The sequence below is a fragment of the Meriones unguiculatus genome, chromosome 14, assembly GCF_030254825.1.
Source record: "Meriones unguiculatus strain TT.TT164.6M chromosome 14, Bangor_MerUng_6.1, whole genome shotgun sequence".
Classification (NCBI taxonomy): Eukaryota; Metazoa; Chordata; class Mammalia; order Rodentia; family Muridae; genus Meriones; species Meriones unguiculatus.
Window position 1 is genome coordinate 26,677,947 of NC_083361.1, and position 19,858 is coordinate 26,697,804.

The following is a 19,858-nucleotide window of genomic DNA, read 5'->3' on the forward strand; positions in this document are numbered from 1 at the left end:
CTTTTTTTTTTTTTTTTTTTTTGAGGCTATTCCAGATATTTTCTTTCAGTTCTGCTATAGTCTTTTAAAAATTCTTATGATTATGGTTTTGTGTGTGTGTGTGTGTGTGTGTGGTTTGAATAAGAATGGCCCCCATACACTCATATATTTAAATGAGTCCACAGTTGGTAGAACTGGGGAAGATTAGGAAGTATGTGTTGGACGAGGTGCAGTCACTGGGTATGCGCTTGAGGTTTCAAAAGCTGGTGCCATTTCCAGTAGTCATTGTCAGTCTCTCTCCCTGCCACTCCCTGCCTGGTGCTTGTAGATCACGTGCAAGCTCTCAGCTACTGCTTTGGCACCATGAATGCCTGCTGGTCATCTCCCTTACCATGATGGTCACAGATTCTCACTCTTTGAAAGGCTGAGCTCCTTTAAATACTTTCTAAGTTGCCTTGTTCGTGGTGTTTGTCATGACAATATAAAAGTAATAACTAAGACAGTTTTGAATATGTAAGAGTTCATTATTATTATTTAGTGTCTAACCTCACCTCCCTGTCAGGATACAGAATTGTAACATCCTCACAGAAAAAATTCCCAACTCTACCTTTGTCCAGCCAAAAGTTGTTTCTCCATTAATGACTATTTTTTAAAATCATTAACTAATTATACTCAAATAGTACAGAAACTTCTGGGTTTTTTAAAAATATAACAAAATGCACTTGAGATTCATTTACAAAGTTAATATTATCAGTAATTTATTATACTTTTTTATTTAAGTAGCTGTATCCTGACGTATTATTTCTACATAGGTTTTGTGTCATAAACTTCAATGTAATGTTTATAGATTTAGGATTTTAAAACATCATACATTACTTTTGTATAATGACACTTCTGTTGTAGAAATTTGTAGTTTCATTGTATACAACTGAGCCCTTAAATTTCTCTTCGGTCCTTCCATGAAAACTTAATGTCATTAGAATTTTTAGATAAATTTGCAACTTATGTACATAATAAAGTCACATTATATTAGTATGATAAGGTTTGATGTAATGGAGCCTTGCTTTTAAAAGTGATCATATTAGTAAGATTTTTAAACCCACCCACGCTCTACTTCGGGGGATTGAGCCTTGGGCCTCATACATGCTGTATACTAGTAAGTAGGCTATTTCCTTACTCTAGATTTAAACATTTTTAAAGATTTTACTGCATGATTTTGAAATCAAGTCATAAATTAGCGTTGCATGAAGAAATAAGCAGGATTATAAGCTAACATTGTAAAAAAATTTTAATGCAGGCAGACATCTTGATTGACTTTATGTAAGGTGGGTTTATTTATATAGCTAGAGGTGGTAGAACTTAATGGTGAAAATTAAAATCTGGAAGGATTCATGATGGTGCAGCAAATTCATGATTTGGTTTTCTGTCATGGCTTAATTGGATAATGTTGGTGTGTGAACTCTAGGTGGTGGTCAGTTGGTATAATAGCTGTGCCCGTCCTTCAACAGGGTTCCTAAGGAAGGAGAGTGGAAGGTATGGGGGGGAGAGGGCACAAGAGACGCAAGAATTGAAAGCCAAGTCTGTTCATCTGATCAAGGCTTCCGTTTATTAGAATTTTTTACCCAACTTATAGGGAGAAGGCAGGAAAGGGGGAAGGTTAATCTACTGCTGCAGGAAATAGGAAGAGTGCTTTCATGGGTTAAATATTGTACCTGCAAGATACCATAAGGGTGTTCTCTTAAGTTATCTTATGGATGCTCTAACAAAGGATGTCCTCACAATCTATCACCCATGATTTAGGGTCTAGATAACTCTTTCACTACATAGCTCCACTAAATGACCTTTGCTCTCTACTTGGCTTTGGCTTCAGTAACTACCTTTGTCTCCACTAGATAGCTTTGACTTTGGCTTCCGTAGATAACCTTGGCTCACTAATTGACTTTGGCTTCCGTAGATACCTTTGTCTTCAGTAGATAGCTTTGGCTTTGGCTTTGGCTTCTGTAGATAGGTTTGGCTCCTGGCATAGCTGTTTTTAATCTCATTGTTGAGATAAATGCTTTTGGTTTCTGAGACTGAACTGTATAGCTGTATGCAAGAATCTGCATATAGAGAAATAACACTGACACTGTTAAGTCTTCTGGTTCTTGAAAGTATGTCAGGTTTTGAATGTTACTGTAAATTGCTTTAAAAATTTTTTAATTTAAGAATGCTTGTTCTTGTATACACGAATAGAATGGATTTTTCCAATGGAGATCTAGTATTTTCACCCATGTTAAAGTCATTCAGTTGTGATAGCACTTGTAGTAGGATCTACTACAGATATTGATGATGTAGTCTTGAGGATAAAGGGCAGTTTACAGCTGTACCAATCTAAATGTTTTGTGTTTTCTTTTTTTTAACCTGAGATAGTAAGTTTCCAAAGAGAACATGGCTTTGGCTCACAGTTTCAGAGGTTCAGTCATGCTGCCAGGCCCTGTTGTGTTGGTGTGGCAGCATAGCATGTTTACATAAAACACAGTGAGAGGCTGCTTACCTCATGGTGCTCAAAAGAAAAGGAGGAGCCAGGGTTCCAAAATGTCCTTCAGGGGCAGATCTCCAGTATGCTCTCTTTTTTATGTATATGAGTGTTCTGTCTGCATTTACATCTGCCAGAAGAGGGAATTAGTTCACATTATAGATGGTTGTGAGCCACCATGTGGTCGCTGGGAATTGAACTCATGACCTTTGGAAGAGCAGATAGTGCTCTTAACCGCTGAGCCATCTCTCCAGCCCCACAAGTATGCTCTTAATACTGTCTTAAACTAGCAACCCCCACTACACACACAGACTCACTCACACACAGGCCAGTGACCAAGCCTTCAACATGCAGACCTTTGGGACACACGAAGATCTAGACTACAGCCCTTTATAACTGCAGCACACCAAGAGTAGAGGCCCTTGATTTTCTGTTTCTTTTGAATATGATGGATCATAAAGAACCGCTTTATCTGCTTGATGAACTGCTGAGGTTTTGCATTGGATTTTAGATTTAAATCAAGATTTAAATTTGAATTTTACCAAATGTACTTTTGTTTTTTTTGAGACAAGGTTTCTCTGTATAGCCCTGGCTGTCCCAGAACTCACTCTTTGGACCAGCCTGGCCTCCAACCCAGAAATTGCCTCCCAAGGGCTGGGTTTAAGGAGTGAGGCACCAATGCCTGGCGCATTTTCTTATATAGTGAGGATACATGTTATTTCTTCATTAACTGATAGGGTTATTTAACCAGTCTTGCATTTTAAGATGAATTGCATTTAGGCGATAGTATTAGATCTTTACGTCATATTGCTGTAATTATCCAGACCTCTTAGAATATTTGTCTGCTGTAAGATTTGTTTGTTTTGAGATACCTTTTGGTTTTGTTTGGTTAATGCTGACCTCACAGAATGAGTTGGGAAGTTTTGTCTTTTCAGTTTTATGGGAGAGCTGCATAGGGTTAGTATAATTTCTGTTGGAAATGTTCACCAGTGGAGCCATCTGGAGCTGGAGGTTTTTTGTTTTGTTTTGTTTTTGTTGTTGTTATTATTGTTTTTGTTTTGTTTTGAAAGAATGTATATGGAGCTGTTAGGTGTACCTACAGTCTGGAGTCAACTGTGGTAGGTTTGAATCTGTAATTTTCTCAAGTTGTTAAATGGAATTATATTTTTTTAATTATTAACTTTTTGAATTTTAGTAGATTTTGGAGTTTTTACTTCACTGGTTTTTTGGATTATCCTGCTGTTTTCTAATTAAATTGATTTTCATTCTGCTCTGCTGTGACTCACAGGTTGAGAACCACTGCTATAGAGAGTCATTGTTGAAACTGGCTCCCCAAGTGCTGCTTACTGTACTATCATGCCATAGCACAGACTTTTCACATATTGGGTGATTTTTAGTTTCTTTGTGTTTTAAAATCTTTAGTTTCTTTGAATTTTAAAATCTTTATTCTTCTTTTAGATAAGTGTTTATGTCATTTTTCAGATATTTTTAATTTTCATTCTGTTGTAGTCAAAAAATACTTTGTATGATTAACTTCTTTTAAGTTTATTGAGCTTTATTTTATTGCCTAGGATATCATTTGTTATTGTAAATGTTTGTGTGAACATAAAAAGGATAATTTTCCTCCTGTTCTGTTAGATGTTCTATATGTCGGTTCAAATCAGCTGATAGTATTATAAAATCTCATTAATTGATTTTTATCTGCTTCCTTTATAAATGCTGGAGTAGAGTTGAGTATAGCTCAGAGGTGACGTGTACACTTAGACATGGGGCTCTGAGCTTAGTCCTAAGTCCCATAATACAGATGTTATCAAGTTCTTAAATGTATAAATATTGCAAGGGTGTTACAACTTTCTAATAATTGTGATGTTAGCTGTTTCTTCTTTTATCAGTTTTTGCTTTGTGTAATTTGAATCTAGTTGTGAGGCAGAAAAACATTTGAGTTCTAAATGAATTTACCCTTTTCCTTATAAAAGAACTTAATTTTTGAGCTCTGCTTTGTTGTTACAGCGACCACTATTGTCTTCATTGTAGTGATGCTAGCACAGTGCCTTTCTTCATTCTTTCATATTGAATCTCTCGCTTCATATTTAAAGTGTTTCTTCTAGGCAGCATAGTTAGGTTTGGCTTTTGTATCCCGTCTTTTATGGTATAGATCATTTTTATTTAAGTGGCTTAGGTAATTTGTATAAGATTAAGTCTGCAATCTTCTATTATTTTCTGTTCTCTTTTTTCCTCTTCTCATTTTTTTTTTCATATCTTTTGGATCAACTGGTTGTGTGTGCGTGTGTGTGCATTTGTTTCTGTGTGCTCACTCAGGTATATAGAGGCCAGATTGATGTTGACTCTCTTGCTCTATCCTCTGTCTTGTTTTTTTGAAACAGATCTCTTCACTGAACCTGATAATCCAGAGACCTTTGAGATCTAACTCTTCCATCCTCTGTTGTTGCAGAGATATTGCTGTGCTTGCCTTTTCCATGGGTGCTGGGGGTCAAAACTTAGGTCCCCATGCTTGCACAGCAGAACAAGTGTACCCTCTGGGCTGCTGTTCTAGCCACAACTCGTTAAGTTTGTATGTGCACACACTCATGCACGTGTGTGGTTTCATTTTACTTCAGTTTTTAATATTTTAACTAAAAGCCTTTTTTAGTGTGTGAATGGTTGCTTTATCATTTAGACTATACTGTCTTTAACCTACCTTCCAGTGGTATGCCACTTCTTAAGTAGTATAAAGGCCTCACAGCAGTGTGCAATCATTCCTTCCTTCCCAAATTTTGTTCTGTTCTACTCATATATATATATATGTTATAAGCCATCTGTCATATTGTTATAATTATTGCTTAAGTTAATCATTTAAAAAGATTAAAACAGTAAGAAAAATTATATTTTTACAGTGCAGTTACTCTTTTCAGGATCCCTCATTCCTTGTGTAGATACGCATTGTTACTTGGCATTATTTTTTTTTCTTTTACCAGAATTATTTCCTTTTGTCTTTTGAATAGGCATACTCATGATAAATTTGCCTTTTTATCTTAAAATGTCAGTATTCTCTTTTTGTTTTTGAAAGATAGTTTTGTTTTAGACCAACAGGAACCTACTTTTCTTCTTCAAAGTGTCTGGGCAACTTATTGTACTTATTATATTTGCAGCTTTGTAATCTTCATCAAGTTTGGGAGAAGTCTAGATACTTTTCTTTCATATTTTTTTTCACTCTTTCTTTATGGATTCCATCCATGCCATACTCAAGCTCTGTCTATATTGCTTCTTAGACTGTTTTATGGGGCTGTTTGGACAGGGGAATAACTACAGTCCTGCTGCTGTCTTGTCTTGAGGCTGGTGCTGGGAATGAGCTGCTTTTTCTTGCCTGTGTCAGCTCACACACTGTGCATTCTTTTAAATGTTTCCTGAAGCAGAGCTTGAACTTGCTTGACCTTGCTATTTTGCTCATACTGTTTTGTCTTTAGAGTATTTTCCTGATTTAAAATTATTTAATCAAAAAGAAGAGAACATAATCATCCTTTCATAACATCTGATTTTTGAAGGCTGATTCAGCATACATCCTATTTGGCTTATAAAGAAGAAAATGGTTGTATATAATGAGAGTGTTTGCATTTATTTAAAATTGAGCAGTTTAGAAATGAAGGCAATATTTCAGTAGAACACTTAGCAGTGTCTAATTTGTTATCTATTTATTTTTAACTAAAATATCTTATGAAAACATTTTTTCAATTAATTAGTCTGCTTGGCCCTTATTCAAACTAAACATTTAGCCTGTGTTTGCCTTAGCCAGAGTTGTGACTGGACAGTCTATTAAATTACTTCGGTCACATTTAGGAAATTTGCTTTCTTGTGGTTCAAAATGATTTAAACTTATCAGTGAGAATAGAGGTTTTACTCACCCCATATATGATCCTTCTATTAATATGTACTTTTTCTACTTCAGAAATCAGCCAGAAATTCTGGTATTCCTATTTCAGTAGTAGAGTCACTTGGTTCTATTTGAAGAAAATGATTATGTGCTAAGAATATAACTGGCCCACATAGAGGAACCTGGGAGTGGAAAATTCTTGTCTTCTTAAGGCATATGAGAAACAAATGACTGATAATGGCTAACAGACTACCTTTGTTTCTCTAGATGTAACTAAGTGTGATTTATCTTCTGTACCTGTAATCTCTGTTATAACAGGGTAGTGATTCATTTCCATAATAAAACAGACTGCAAAAATAACAAAAGCAGTATAGCTAATGAACTAACAAAAAGATGACCTTGAGTCACTAAAGGATTTAAATCAGCCTTTGGAATTGTAAGATTGTAAGATTACATTCTAAGAACGAACTGTGGTATAGAGAGGTCATTAGAATAAAGCTAGGCTTAGCTTACAGTGTTACTACCATGTTGCCTAGTATTTATAACTAAACAAACTAGGAAGCCTGAACTTTTCAGTCCTCATGGTTATAAATAAACAACTACCATTTAAGAGGGGCATTGTGGCAGGTGCTTTGCTAACCCTTCTGTTTATTGTACTTGAGTTACTCCTGATATCAACTGTAGAAAGTAAATAGAATCTTAGGACTTAGATCTTACAGATAGGGGACCTCAATATTAAGAAATTAAAAATATTATGTAACTATTATAGGAAAATTTTAGCCTATTACTATAAAACCATAAAATATGCTATAATATTTTTTAAACTGTCACAAATACAAATATGTTACATTTCTAAATTGTCTTGGGGCTGGCTGTGGTTACTACCGTTGCGTTTTCTGTACCTGTGTAATAATCTCATTGTTAATCTCTTGTTTATTTCCATTTTCATTATTAAAATTTTATATATTTTTTAGGAACTTGTGACTTACTAATCTAAAATTTTCTAATTACGCTTATCTACCTATTTATTATTTTTGTGTGGAGGTGAGAGAACAGGACATGGCTCTCTCTTTCTACCAGGGATCAAACTCAGGTTGTCAGGATTGGCAGCCAATGAGTAGTAGTACCCTTACTCACTAAACTGACTTGTCAGCCCCCTAACTTTAATCTGCTGGCTTTGTCTTCTTTTGAGATTATAAAGTGTTTGTTATCTGTCACTCATTTAGTAGTTATATGTTTGTGATGAACATATTTTACATTTAGAAGTGAATTATTTATACTTCTCAATGTATATATTATTAATGTATTATTGCCACAAGGGTAAGCTTTGGAGAGGGCTTCTTTTTTATTGGCGTTAAACTGGTAAGAACACGTGTTAATACTAGATCTTAGCACTCTGTTTTCATTTTTAACACATCATTGTCCCTGTAGTGTGCATACTTAATATGAATTCTGAGTGAATTCTGTTTTTAGACTATTTTAGCTAAAGGACAATGTTCTCAGTTACTTCTCACAGTAGAATTTAGTCTGTATCATTTTATAAAATTTTTTAATTCTCTCTATAATCAGCAAATAAAGTAAAATTTGGGGTTTTTTTTAGAGAAGAACTTTTCAGAAATTAAAATAGTAATAATACATTTGTAAAACGTTCTTAAATGAGTTGATCAGGTTTGTTTGGAGACTTGCCAGGTATTTTGTCCAAACCTCAATTTTTTATTATTTTATTTTTTTAGTGTTTTAGAATTTGGTGCTCTACCTAAGATTTCCCTTACAAATAAAATTAAAATTCCTATGTAACTCGTGTTACTAAGCATACTTGTATCTTAGAACTCAACTGATGCCGTACACGGTGGTGAATGAATGCTTGTAGCACCAGCAGTAGGGGTTAGAGAGACTGGGTCTCTATAGCAAGACTCCATCTCTGTAAAGCAAAGCAAAAGAGGAAGTTAAGCTTTTGGGTTCTAAATTTTTTTATTTATTTATAAATTACATTGAATGTTATGTTTATAAGCACATTACTCCAGAATTTATCAAACCTAAAGGTTCAAGGTAAATCAGATTTCAGAATCAAAAAGTAACAGTTGGTTTTTTGTATTTTAAGTGTCAGTCCTATGTTAAAGCATGTTTTCATTTAAAGCACTTAGCTATCTTTTTTCCCTACTTGTATGATTAATTTTCTTTTCTAACCTATCAGCACTGCCTCACGTGTTGCTAAGGGAGGAGTTGACCACACCAAAATGAGTCTGCATGGTGCTAGTGGGGGACATGAGAGATCAAGAGATAGACGAAGGTCAAGTGACAGATCACGAGATTCATCTCATGAGAGAGCAGAGTCTCAGCTCACTCCTTGTATCCGAAATGTGACTTCACCAACACGGCAGCACCATGTCGGTATGTAAGCTCATCTCACCCCACCCGTTCCTGTCGGCTTTCACAGTTGTGATAACGCTCAGTTGCGCATAGCACTTGAGTAATGTTCACTTCTCTGTTATAATTCATTTATTTGTATTTCAGCTGATCTTGATTCTTTCTTAAAAAGACAGCTTATTAAATCAAACAATGGTATATTTTAAGTTTGGACACAGTCTTATAAAAGAAGTAACATGAAAAGCCTTTGAAGCTGTGGTAATACAGATATATAAGGGAAAACTTTCAAGTTAATTTTTATCTATTGAGATATATTTATAACTGGCTTATAAAATAATAGTAAGGTAAGTAATTGCAAGGGTTCTCTGGTTAATCATGCAAACATTGACTGTTAATCAAGCATAAACATTGTAGGATTTTTTTTTTCTGATTTTGACAGGTTTCCAAGTTTAATAATAAAAATAGACAAAAGAGAAACATTTTACTCTCTTAGCAACTTGGGTCTTTTCCTTTCTTCTTACTCACACTTGAGCATTATTAGCTCAGGACAACACACTGTGTTACAAAGAACCAGTCTGGCATAAATGTATTAAGCAGTATGAAACTGTTGATATTTTAAAATTTCCCTCTAGGGAGGGCATAAATAACAAATGTTGATTTAAGACTGGTATATAGCTCTGTGGTCATCTGTGCTTAAGCAGCACATGGCCTTAAGTTCAGACTCCACTTCCGGTGTGTGGGGGAACACATTCAGGCTGAAGGAATATATAGCTTGCTGGTAGAGTACTAGTTTAGCATGTGTGAGGCCCTTTCAAACTCCAGCAAGCCTCCTCCCCTAATTGACCTAATTATATTTGCTAGTTTCTGGTAATTTGTGGCAAATCAGGATAATTTAAGTTAGGTCTTATTAGGCAGAAAAATTGAACTAAGTAGGTCCTTGAAGATATGTTAATATTTATAAGCCAAATATGGACAGAAGTAGCAAAAAGAGTTAATAGTTTTTTCCATGTAGCATTGAGTCTCTGAGAAAGAAGAACAGAATATAATTATTTTATCACTGCAATAAATTTTGCTTTGGGGATACTACCAGCTTTGTAGGAATAGGAGCTAAAGGAAGAGGGTGTCAGAATAGCTATAGCAAGCCTAATTATAAAATCAGCATGCTGCACAGTGTGTTCTAAGTAGCTTGAGTCATAAAGAAATTTGGCAAAAGCTAATGAGACAGAGGTACATTTTTAGGTCACCTTTAAATTTTAGTGATACAATTTTTAAATAAAACTTACCATAAGATACTGGTTTTTATTTTCCTTGTATAGGGTATTAGAACATCTAAAAAAAATATTTAACCATGCTTTCTACCTATAAAAATGATAGGGAATTATATGTCTGTAGTTTGCATCATTGCTTTATTCTGCAAAAGAAGGCTGTGAAGAAAATGTATCAGCTGAGCAGAATGGTACAGGCCTGTAAACTTAGCACAAGGGGAAAGTAAGGTCATTACCAGCTGCATAGTGAATTTGAGGCCAGCCTGGTCTCCATGAGGCCCTGTCTAAAACAGACAGAAAGAAAGCAGTATACCATTAGTTGCTAAATTCTTTGGTAGTCATTAAAGTTTTGTAGGGGTGGGGCATTGTTTGTTTAATTCTTGCTGTCCCTACTAAATTTTTTCTTTTCAGGTCTTCTTTTTATGAGAAAAATTATTGATTTCCGTGTGATGCTATTAATACAATGAGTTTCTACATATTTGGTTCGTTTGTTTTGAGACACGGTTTCTCTCTCTGCAGCCCTTGCTGTCTTGGAACTCTGCTTTGTAGAACTCACACAGATCTGCTTGCCTCTGCCTCCCAAGTGCTGGGATTAAAGGCGTGTACCAGCAGGCCCAGCTGTATTTCTACATTTTGTACTTCATGTTCTGAATAATGTTAGCCTTTTTTAGTAATTAGGACTGTTTTAAATAGTTGTTTCAGGCTGAGGCATGGGAGCATGTAATCGTAGCACCTTGAAGGCCAAGGTGGGAGGATCAGGAGTTTGAGACCAGCCTGCACCATGTAGAAATGCCCTGTTTTGACAACAAAAACCAAAAGAAACCAACAGCTCTGTAAAATCTGATACTCTTGTTAATGTTGAACTGATTTTTTACATCTGTTTATTTGACTTGTAAGAATATTTTGACTTTTACATTTTTTTCAGTGGAATGATAAGATTTACCTTAACTTTGCCTATCTGGCAACATCAATTAGCTAAAATGTCTTAGAAAACATTTTCATATTTTGGGTTTTATTCTTGGCTTTGTTGAAAAGTTACTTGAAATAGAAAAATTCTGCAATTTAAAAGAACTTTCCTATATCAGATATTTTAGAAGGTACAGTTTTCAAATCTTTTTAAGAAAATTTGTATGACCTTAACATTTTTATTTCAGAACGTGAAAAAGACCATAGTTCATCTCGTCCAAGTAGTCCTCGGCCTCAAAGAGCATCCCCAAATGGTTCCATGAGCAGTGCTGGGAACAGCAGCCGGAACAGCAGTCAGTCAAGCTCAGATGGTAGCTGTAAGACAACTGGGGAGATGGTGTTTGTGTACGAGAATGCAAAAGAAGGGGCTCGGAGTGTGAGGACAGCTGAGCGCGTGACACTGATTGTGGATAACACCAGATTTGTTGTGGACCCATCCATTTTTACTGCACAGCCAAATACAATGTTGGGCAGGTTTGTTTCATTGCTGTTTATTATAAAGCACCTTTCACAGTCATTTTTTTGTAGTTATTAAATTTTACAGTAAAATTTCTGCTATACAGAGGGATGAAACATTCCTATTTTATAGATGAAAGAACTGGACTTTGAAGTTAAATTATTTGTCTATGTTAATACAAGTAGAATTTGGTTAGAGCGAAGCTTGAACTTGGTTTCATTTCTAATGATCTTTTGCAGTACCAGTAGCAATAGCAAATGACATCTTTGCAAATTGATCTGGTAGATTGAGTCTAACCAGATGAATCTCAGCATTGACATGTTTCCCAAATGAGTTTCTAAAACCAGATATAGGAAGATACCTGTCAGCTTTGCTTAAAGGAAAATTGTTTGATTAGCTGTAAAGTCAATTTGAATTGTTATTTTGATGTTAGATATTTACTTGTCAATTTATTGTAAATATTTAAGGTGGGGAGTGAGGCTATGCCTTTGAAAAGTGTAGGAAATACGGTATAGTTGGTAGTTATCTTTAGTAGTTCATAGTAATGGGAATCACAATCTCAGGATTTTAGATGGCGTGGAAATGATTTTCAACATGCCTAAAATAAGGGTCAGAGACTTCAGGGTAAATATTTTTTGTCTATAATTAAAATGGAGGGTAAAAATGAAATAGATGTTTACAGGAGGCAAAAACTTGAAGTATATTCCCTTTTTGTGTGTGATGGCTATAGGAGCTCTAGAAAGGTGGAGGGGTAGAGGAAAAGAAAAAGACTCAGTACAGAATAAATGCTGGTGTCTTGGTATTTTATACATTTTGAGTTCTCTTAGTGACATTAGACTTAAATATGCATTTCCATGAATATGTATTCTTACTATCATTTATGATTGGTGGAAGCTATTGACTTGACATTGTTATACTTAATTTTTACATAAAAATTGAAAAAAAATAGGTATTTGAAATTCATTTCAACTGTTTTTAAAGTTTGTGTGTGTGTGTGTGTGTGTGTGTGTGTGTGTGTGTGTGTGTTCACATTGATCTGAAAAGAATAGTGTTCCTTTGGTAAAAAGTTCAAGAATTTGAGAAAATTGCATGACATTTGATTCTTGATGCTTTTCACTCAAAGCTTCTGTTCAGGCAGTGACTAAAGCATATCTTTGGGGAGGAAAATTAATATTCATAGGAACTGGAAATCACTTGGCATTCTTTTTGGAAACTAAAATAAAAAAGCTTTGTTTCATGGATTTCTGTGTTGTGACAAAAGAATAAACTACTGGATAAAATACTTAAAATACTGTGTTTACTTTGGGAATAGTGATATCATTGAATTCAGAGGCTCAACTATTTTTAATTAATAACTTAAAAATATTTCTCAGCACTGTTTGAAACTTTTCATTGCAAAAGAAATTTCTTTAAGTGGGCCAATAATGTCTTGAGATCATAAAATTCTTGTGTGTGTGTTTTTTTTTTTTAATTTTTTTTTAGGTTAAAATAAAGGCAAGGAGCTTTTTATTTTTTAACACATTTAATTAAACTTTTCTGGGTGTTACTTGTGTTTGCTTGTTTGATTTTTAGAGACAGGGGTTCTCTGTGTAGCCCTAGCTGTCCTGGAATTTTCTCTGTAGACCAGATTGGCCTCAAACTCAAGAGATTCACCTGCCCCTGCCTCCTGAATGCTTTGACTAATGGCATGTATCACCATGCCTGGCCATTTAATTAAACTTTCATTCTCCATCATCTGTTCCTGGTTTGGTTGGTTGGTTTTAGGTGTTTGTTTGTTTGTTTGTTTGTTTGTTTGTTTTTGAGACAAGATCTCACTGTGTAGCTCTGGTTGTTGTGGAACTCACTATGTAGACCAGGTTGGCCTTGAACTCAGATCCAAGTACTAGGATTAAAGGAATGCACCACCTTGTCCAGCTCATCCTCTGTTTCAGTTCTAGGATGCAAGTCTTAAGAATTTTGAGTAGAACTCAAAATTTAGAATTTGTGAAATGTTAAAAAGCATAACTTGCCTATATCATCTTGATTTTCCAACACAGCTAGCTGTATATTTTGTTGATATACTACAACTTTATGATTTCATGGGAAGGGCACAGATTAAACATCCCCCCACCTTTTGTCTTTAAGAAATAATGCATGACATGATTTCTAGAAAAGTCATCCTTTCTGTAGAATGATTGTTTTGCTTACTTTTATTACTGTTGGCGGTGGGAGCCCAGTAAGTTGACGAGGTTCTTGCTGTATAGTTTCAGGGTGGCCTAGAATTTCCTGTTTAGTGCCGGCTGGCTTTGAATCAGTGGCAGTGCTCCTGCCTCAGTCCTCTGAGTGATGGGGTTACAAGTGTGAGCTGCTGTACCTAGATCAGATGATAGTATTTTTGTGTGTGTGCTGGAGGTAGAACCTAGGTCCTTAAGCATGTAAAGCAAGTACCCTACTACTGGGCAACATCTTTAGCTGTTGATATTGTTGCTTAAAGGTAATAAGTACCATAGTACTGTCCCTATCAAATCTTTTATGCTCTCTTTTTAATGTTTGCCAAAATAAATTTCTTATAATTATTAAAATAATGATATAGCATAATACTTAAAGAACACATTATTGTCATGTCTATATGTAAAACTGATACCCTTTTTTAAAGTATCCTACTGATATACATTTTAATTACTTAATATTGTAGGATGTTTGGATCAGGCCGGGAACACAATTTCACACGTCCCAATGAGAAGGGCGAGTACGAGGTGGCAGAGGGAATTGGTTCTACTGTGTTTCGAGCTATTTTGGTGAGTGTATGGTTTTTTTGTTTGTTTTTGGTTTTGATTTTTGTATGTGTTAATAGCTTAAGCATAAGATCCATTCTCAGTAAGTATTTAGAGCTTTATTTGGAGATAGACAGGTAATTATTTGCTTTAAATGCTCTTTAGTTTATATTTGTGTAAGTACATAAAGATAAAATGATATAGACAAGTGAATTCATGGCCTTGGGAAGATAAGATATGAAGATTAATCTCTTAGCCCTGTGTGCAGTTCTTTCAGGTGTTACATTCTAACATTTCTAAAGTCGTGTTATTTCTCTTAATTCTCTTACAGTCAGTTAGTCAGATGTGATTCCTTGAATCATGATTTATTACCCAACCCAGCGCTATGGAAATTTATGAACATCTAAACATTGTCTTACTGATTTTTTTTGCTGTTGTTCTTGTTAGCTCTTTGTTTTTTCTTCTTTGAAGTCTTAACACTTGGTTTCAAGGAATGTTTATACAATTTCTAGTCAGTGAAATTATAAAGATTGTTAGGTAGTCCTGAGGTCCCGTGTAACTTTGCTACTGTTCCATGGTTTCAAAATGTCAGGACGTGGCCAAGAGTGGAAGTGGACACCTGTAATCCCAGCACTCAGGAGGCAGAAGCGCGTAGATCCTTGTGGGTTCGAGGCCAGCCTGGTCTACAAAGAGAGTTTCAGGACAGCCAGGGCTACTACAGAGAGAAACCCCGACTTGAAAGACAAAAAAGAAAGAAAGAAAAAGAAAAATCAGGGTTCTACTGCTTTTGAAAATGCTACCAACCCAGTCTTGATAATGAATCTGGACTACCTTGTGCTCTGGTACTTAATGCATTTTTCTTAATGTTTTCCTCCAGGATTACTATAAGACAGGAATCATCCGCTGTCCTGATGGCATATCTATTCCTGAGCTGCGAGAAGCTTGCGATTACCTTTGTATTTCTTTTGAATACAGTACAATTAAATGTCGAGATCTCAGTAAGTATGAGCTGTGTAACAGTGCTGTGAAGCCTGCATGTGTTGTTTACAGGGACTTAACTGTTTTCTCGTTCAATTATGAAGTGTCCTGCAGAGTTCTAGAGAGCTTCGTTTCTTTTCTAACCCGTTTTCAGTGAATTCATACAGATTTTCTCTTCGGTTGTTTACCGTAGCATTTGTTATTAATATATCCTAGTTTGGGAACCTTAACTTTTCCTAAAGTATGCCTTTATTTTCATTCTTTAGATCATATCATCTAAAAATTTATCTTTTTTATCTCTGTGAGATAGTGTCTTGAGCACTATGTAACATATAAATAATTATTACAAGATATACTGGGATTTTTAGTTCTCCTGTCCGTCAGACATAGTTTGTTGATCGTCTCTGTTGTATGTGCACTCCCCCCCCTTTTTTTTTTGAGGCAGGGTCTTTTTAAAACAAAGTTACTGAATTTGTCCATTGTGTTTAACTGCCCTCTTTGTATGCATCATGTACACTCTTAGCAGATTCTTTGTTTTTGTTTTTCTTGTAATATTGAGCTAACTAGAAAATTATGAACACTATTAATTTCTTGGTAACTCTGGCATTAGGTGTCATTGCTAAGTTACCTGAGCACCTCTGTTAATGCCTCCTCTGGTTCTTAAAACATCCTTCTTTGCTTTTCTGCCTGTCATTCTCTTTCTTGCTCCTTCACATATCAAATGTAGCTTCTTTTTACTGTTGTCCTTTTTTTTTTTTCCCTGACTTTCCATATGAACTCTTTTTAGGTAAAGTGTGATAACTAAAGAATTACCTACATATCAATCTATACTTCTAAAATCGATACTGGTGTTCTGTTTATTTATTCTTTGATTTTGCTTTCAACAAACATCCAAAACAGTCAAGATATTTTTGTGGGTTTCATTTCAGGTGCCCTTATGCATGAGTTATCAAATGATGGTGCTCGTAGACAATTTGAATTTTATCTGGAAGAAATGATCCTCCCTCTCATGGTAGCAAGTGCCCAGAGTGGGGAACGAGAGTGCCATATCGTGGTGCTTACAGATGATGATGTAGTTGATTGGGATGAGGAGTATCCACCACAGATGGGAGAGGAATATTCACAAAGTAAGTATTTTGGCATGCTTTGGTTTCCTGGTTCATTTTATGGATTATCTCTATCTTCTAATAGTAATCAAAAGACAGATTCTTTTCATATACCAGGAACCAAACTAGCTCTGGGTTAAAGTCAGCCCATTGCCTGTTTTATAGACAAAGTTTTTGTATTGACTATGGCTGCTTTGGCGCTATGATGGCAGAATTGAGTAGTTGCAACAGAGATTGCATGGCTAGCAAAGCCCAGAGTATTCATTGTTTGGGCCTGTGCAGAAAAAGTGTGCCCACCCCTGCCTGTCATGCGCAGAAACTGTTTGCATTTTGTTGACTGGAGTTAACTTTGAAGTTCCAAGATTTCTTTTTAAAATCATTTGTGTTCCTGATAGTAGCCCTTCCAAAAGATTATTGAACAAACTATAGTTCTCCAGTTGTTTCTGACCAGACTAGCCTATCTGGAGCAGCAGTGAGTTCTTTTTTCACTTCTAAACATTGTGATTAGGATTGTTTTGTTTTTATTAGGAAAGTTGTTATGTTGTCTTTATTAACCCAATACAAGCATTTTTAAGCAGTGTCATAGGTGACCTAGCAGCCTTTTGTTTTACGATCTAGCTGTTAATCTGGTAAGGGTTAGTACTACATTGAGTTTAAGTAAAAGCTTTAGGAATACAAAAACTATGAAAACTCTAATCTCTCTCTCTCTCTTTCTTTTTTCATTTTATGAGTCGTTTTCAAAAAACTAAACAAACACTCCCAAACAGTCACTTTGCCAACTTGGGTTTTCAGGTTTTTCTCAGACATGTTGTGGTAGCACTTTCCAGAGCAGACAGGTTTTCTCTTACATGATGAACTTATGTGAATGTTGCAATTCTCTTTTAAAATATTTATTAATTCTTTAAGACTTTCATACAATGTATTCTGATCATATCCACACCTAGTGCTGTGAGTGTTTTGTAAAGATAATCTTCATTGCTGTTTCCTCAGTCTTTGGCTTTTTTCTGACAAATTTTCTCAGTTACATAGAATAAAAAAGTTGGACAAAACAGGAAAAACAGAAAGGTACCAGAACTTAGAATAAACATACTAAATTATTTTTTTTGTTAAAAAAGAGCTTATGTATATGTTAGCTTTCGATAGGTTCAGCTCCAAGAGAGGAGATGCAATTACAGGAAAGGTGACATTGCAGTGCTGACAAAATTAAAGTCAGATCAACTTTTCCTCTTTCCCTGTTGACATTTCATTTCAGTTTCTTGTTTTTTTAATGTTGAGTTTATAGCTTAAAAGGAACAAAAGCTCTCTTGACTCAGTTGATCTAAATGGATTTGTTTTGTTTCAAGCTGTTCCAGCCCAAAGAAGATGCATTCAAGAAGGATGCAGAGATAGCTTTTTCAGCCAGACTGATTTTCTAAGTGTGACTCTCTTCTGAATCGTCAAAATAAATAAATAATAAAGAAAAATCTTAGAATATCAGTAGTCTCAAAGCTTTAGTAATAAGAACAGATTGATCCCATGGGTAGAGGGGTCTTAAAAATTTGTATACATATTTTCCTTTATTGACTCTTAAACCAGCATGTTTGGTTTGTGAGTGTGTTTTTCTTTTTTTGACAAAACCTTGCAGTTCACCTTTTAAGGGCGGTAACTCCACCAGAAAAAGAGGAGGCGAGGAAGTCCCACCAGTCTAACTCCCTGAAGTTCCCAGCACGTTTGGAAGACTCAACATGTTGTCAGTGGACTGTCTGCCCTCTGCAAAGCCAGTTTGCTCTAAACAGACTAACCTAGGCAGAACATGCTCGGATCTGCCATTTTTAACATCAGTATTAAATGGGGCTCTTTGCCTGAATGGAAAACAGTTTGTGGGGAGGGGCTTTGCCTTTGGGGAAATTATTAATAGTTGCTCGCTCGATCCATGAAGCGTAAAATGTGTAGTGCTCTTTGAAAAAGCAGTTTCCTCACCTCCAGACTAGGCCATGTAGGTATCTTAGTAAAGTTCTTCACTCTGCCTGCTTGATAATAGTGTGTAATCAGTATCTTTTGGTTGCCTTACTGAAAATTCCAGTAAGCGGATGTATGTCTTTGAGAAAGAGCTCCTTCCTGTGGATTGGGTTACCTGACTGGTTATCAAAGCTTTTTTTGTTACCACTTAAGTAGACATTTGCTTCTACATTAACTGTACTGAATATTGTCCTGTCATGTTGGCTAGTCTTCCTTTGGCATTAGTGCATCCATTATTTAGGCTTTTAGGGATGCCAGGTCCCTTTGATGATCAAGGTAAATTCAAGTTAATTTCTTAAGTACTTTGATGTTAATGTGAAATATTTTTGTCTTTTTGATTCCAGTTATTTATAGCACAAAATTATATAGATTTTTCAAGTACATTGAAAACAGAGATGTGGCCAAATCAGTTTTGAAGGAGAGGGGTCTTAAGAAGATTAGATTGGGAATAGAAGGTAAGATGTTTTTAATTCATTTTCTTAAAAATTTTTTTTTAGTGGATCTGCTTCTGTAAGCTTAAATAATTTGCTGGAGGGGAGCACTCCCAGTAGTTACTGGATGATGATGGGGTAAACATTAAATGAGAGAGACAGGCTTTCTTCTGAGAAGGCATGAAAGCCATTAAGAATTAGTATGTATTTCATTAGATTCCCTATTGATACAGAAATGTAATTTTCTTTTTTTACCCTCCCATGGCATGCTATGATTCATAAGCAAACCCACATGGCATTTGTTGCCTCACATGTGTGCATTCCCATAAAGTTGACAGGGCTGTTTGCTTAGTGGTGATCTTTGAGGCCTAATATATGTTAAAAGCACCTTTTGAAAATGCATTTAGAAGCAGTACTTGGCTCACTGTATGCTAGTATTCAATTTACATACAGTTGCACAGCTTGTTTCCATCTCTTAAATGCATATATAATCTTAGATAGCCTTGACAGATGTGTCTTTTGTTTTAAAATACCAAATATCTGCCAGTTCTAGTGGCACACAGCTTTAATCTCATTACTTGGGAGGCAGAGGCAGGCTGATCTCTGTGACTTTGAGACCAGCCTGGTCTAAAGAGTGAATTCTGGGACAGCCAGGGCTACATAGTGAGACTCTTTGTCTTAAAAGAAACAGAGCTAGAAAGATGGCTTAGCAGTTAACAGCATTGTCTTGCTCTCCCAAAGGTCCTGAATTCAATTCCCAACATCCATGTGCTGGCTCACAGCCATCTATAATATGATCTGATGCCCTCTTCTGGCATCAGGTGTACATGAAGATAGAGCACTTATAAATTAAATTATTTTCAAACAAACAAACAAACAAACAACAAAACCACTATCAAATATCCTTCATGCATGTAAAGAGTAAAGCTTCTGGAGCCAGGTTACTTAGGGATTAATTGTGCATTGGGCACAGCACTTAAACCAGTATCTTTTTTCTGGAATTGGGAACATTAATAAATACTTTAAATGTCTGTTAAAGATGAGTTGAGGTAACACAAGAAAAACACCTAAAACAGAACCAACAAGTAAAGTTCTCAGTCTGTGTTTGAGCTAATGATAGTGAACATAATTTTGCTAGCTAAGGACCTAGTTGAGGTGTTGAAGGATCACAGGAC

The 19,858-nt window shown here is 35.6% G+C and overlaps 1 protein-coding gene across 7 annotated transcripts in view; it reads left to right on the forward strand.

Annotated features, from left to right (window-relative positions):
* The window catches only part of Btbd10 (BTB domain containing 10), a 56,221-nt gene that overhangs the window by 31,152 nt on the left and 5,211 nt on the right, over nucleotides 1-19,858 (forward strand). For 6 of the 7 annotated variants that reach the window (XM_060367012.1, XM_060367011.1, XM_060367014.1 and 3 more), the window contains 6 exons: nucleotides 8,557-8,753; nucleotides 11,149-11,434; nucleotides 14,092-14,194; nucleotides 15,048-15,168; nucleotides 16,078-16,275; nucleotides 18,597-18,707. In XM_060367012.1, the coding sequence (XP_060222995.1) occupies nucleotides 8,557-8,753; nucleotides 11,149-11,434; nucleotides 14,092-14,194; nucleotides 15,048-15,168; nucleotides 16,078-16,275; nucleotides 18,597-18,707 (1,016 nt within the window). The other variant, XM_060367016.1, reaches the window with a different exon arrangement.